The sequence below is a fragment of the Arachis ipaensis genome, chromosome B10, assembly GCF_000816755.2.
Source record: "Arachis ipaensis cultivar K30076 chromosome B10, Araip1.1, whole genome shotgun sequence".
Taxonomy (NCBI): Eukaryota; Viridiplantae; Streptophyta; class Magnoliopsida; order Fabales; family Fabaceae; genus Arachis; species Arachis ipaensis.
In genome coordinates this window covers 123,151,872-123,154,078 of record NC_029794.2, presented here as the reverse complement: position 1 = coordinate 123,154,078, position 2,207 = coordinate 123,151,872, and the positions used below count along the sequence as shown (strand labels likewise).

The 2,207-nt window shown below is 48.3% G+C and overlaps 1 protein-coding gene across 1 annotated transcript in view; it reads right to left on the bottom strand.

The window, feature by feature from the left end:
• LOC107621493 overlaps nucleotides 1-1,261 on the bottom strand; it is a 1,667-nt gene extending 406 nt beyond the window's left edge. Inside the window, exon 1 of the mRNA XM_016323507.1 lies at nucleotides 191-1,261. Coding sequence (XP_016178993.1) covers nucleotides 191-1,261 — 1,071 coding nt within the window. The remainder of the gene's footprint in view (nucleotides 1-190) is intronic.

The window sequence follows — 2,207 nt, the reverse complement described above, 5'->3', positions numbered from 1 at the left end:
GGCCACCCCCACATCTCTTGGGCCTGTTCGGGTCAGCCTCATCAATGGTAGTCTGAATTCTAGTGGTCCTGGGACGCCCTTTAGTCGCACGCCTCTTGGAGGGATTCGGTATGACTACGGGTCCATCATACGGTGGCCAAAAACCCTCAGGGACGGGAGGGGTGAATCCCATCTGATACATGCTGAATACCGAGCTAAGGCAATACACTTGATGCACATAGGGTTTCCAAGTGAGCCGTGAATACACACAACATGCTAAGGCATGACAGCAAGGATAATGAAGTGTCTGAAAATATCTGCAATCACATGTCTGAGCCCTGAGTGACACTTTGTAACTACCAAGTGAGAAGGACCCAGTAGGCGTGGTTTCGGAGACAGTGAACTCAGAATTATCTTTGTCATATAAAGTCACTGTGAAACACCTCGACGTCTTTAGATTAGCCTCTATGGCCTTCACTAGATGTTGATTAAACTGCTGTTCGATTCCTAACTGAGCCTCTTCCTTTCTCCCCTTGCGAACAAATAGCTCGGCCAACCTCCCATACGTGGACTGCACCAGTGAACAAACAGGAAGGTTCTTCACTCCCTTCAGTATGGAATTGACACACTCGGAGATATTCGTCGTCATATGTCTGAATCTCCTACCGTCATCCCAATGTTGAGTCCACATCGCATACTCAATCCTGTTAGCCCAGTCACACATGGCAGGGTCTTCGGTTCGTAGAATATCAAACCAGTAATCAAATTCAACCTTAGTCTTGGCATACGCTGGGTTCACCCGAAGCATCTGTGCATCCTTATCCTTAAAAGTCAGCGCAAAATTTGTGGCCACATGTCGAATACAGAATGCACGGTATGCAGCAGGTGGTAGCCAACCTCCGTCGGGAGCCTCAAGTGCCGCCTTGATACCGTTGTGTCGATCTGATATCACCAAAATACCCAGCTGCAGAGTCACGTGCTGGCGGAGGTGGGATAGGAAAAACGACCAAGACTCAGCATTCTTACCCTCCACGAGTGCAAATACAATAGGCAGGATGTTGCAGTTTACATCTTGTGCAATCACAACTAGCAACGTACCCCCGTATTTGCCGTACAGGTGGGTCCCGTCGATATTGACAAATGGCTTGCAATGTCGGAATGCCTCAATACACGGTGAGAATGTCCAAAAAAGCCGATGAAAATAGGCTTGCGAGTCGTCTACCTGCCCTACCACTCGCATAGGACTCGTCCTCAACACTGCAACAGTACCAAGCATCGTCATCTGCACACCTAAGACCCATAGCGGCAACTCATTGTATGACTCATCCCAATCTCCGTAAATCTATGCCATGGCCTTCTGCTTAGCCAACCAAACGCTCATATAAGTCGGCCTAAATTTGAAATGTGCCTCTGTCGCATTCAGCAGTATCTCGATACAGACGGCTGCATCAGCTCTAACCATTGGCAGGATGAATGCCGAGATCACATGATAATCAAGACTCTTGTGATTGCTCGAGATCGACGTGGCCAGACAAGTATGAGGTCCATTGTACCATTTTACCTCCCAAATACCCATGCACTAGCGGAGACTGATCCTAATCAACCATGTTCACCCGTTACCAAATTCGTACACTTCCCAAGGTACTTGCGATAATTGGACCCCACCACTTTGTATTGTACCCCGCGTCGGATGCTATATATCTTCACGCTTAATATGGCCTCCTCTTTGTCCTGAAACTGCTGACCAACCTAAAACTCTGATAGACCTCCGGTACCCTGAGTATCTCTGGCACCAAATCCAATAGGTTCGCCAGGAACCCCCTTTTTTCTCATGGCATTTAAGTCCAAAGATGAAAAGTGCCTAGAATACTGTTGAGTCCCTGAGCTGGACACTCCGCCAGCCCTAGCTGGATTACTTGCTGTTATGTCATCACCGCTATCATCGGCAATGATGTTCGGCTCCACATCATCGATAATGCATCGTCTATACCATTCGGTGCGCTACGCTGTAATGAAATCGGCGCCCTATCAATAATACCAACATCTTCGTCACCACTGCGGTTAAGATCAACTGCGAAGGACGGGGAGGCAACCACCATTTCCAGAGGTGCAATCACAGGCACAGATAAAGATGCACCAACAGGTCTCGAACTAGAACAGGCTGCCGTTGCTGGAGTTTGGGTATTCCGGTTCGAACCACCTGAGCTAGAGACCACATTTACAAACTT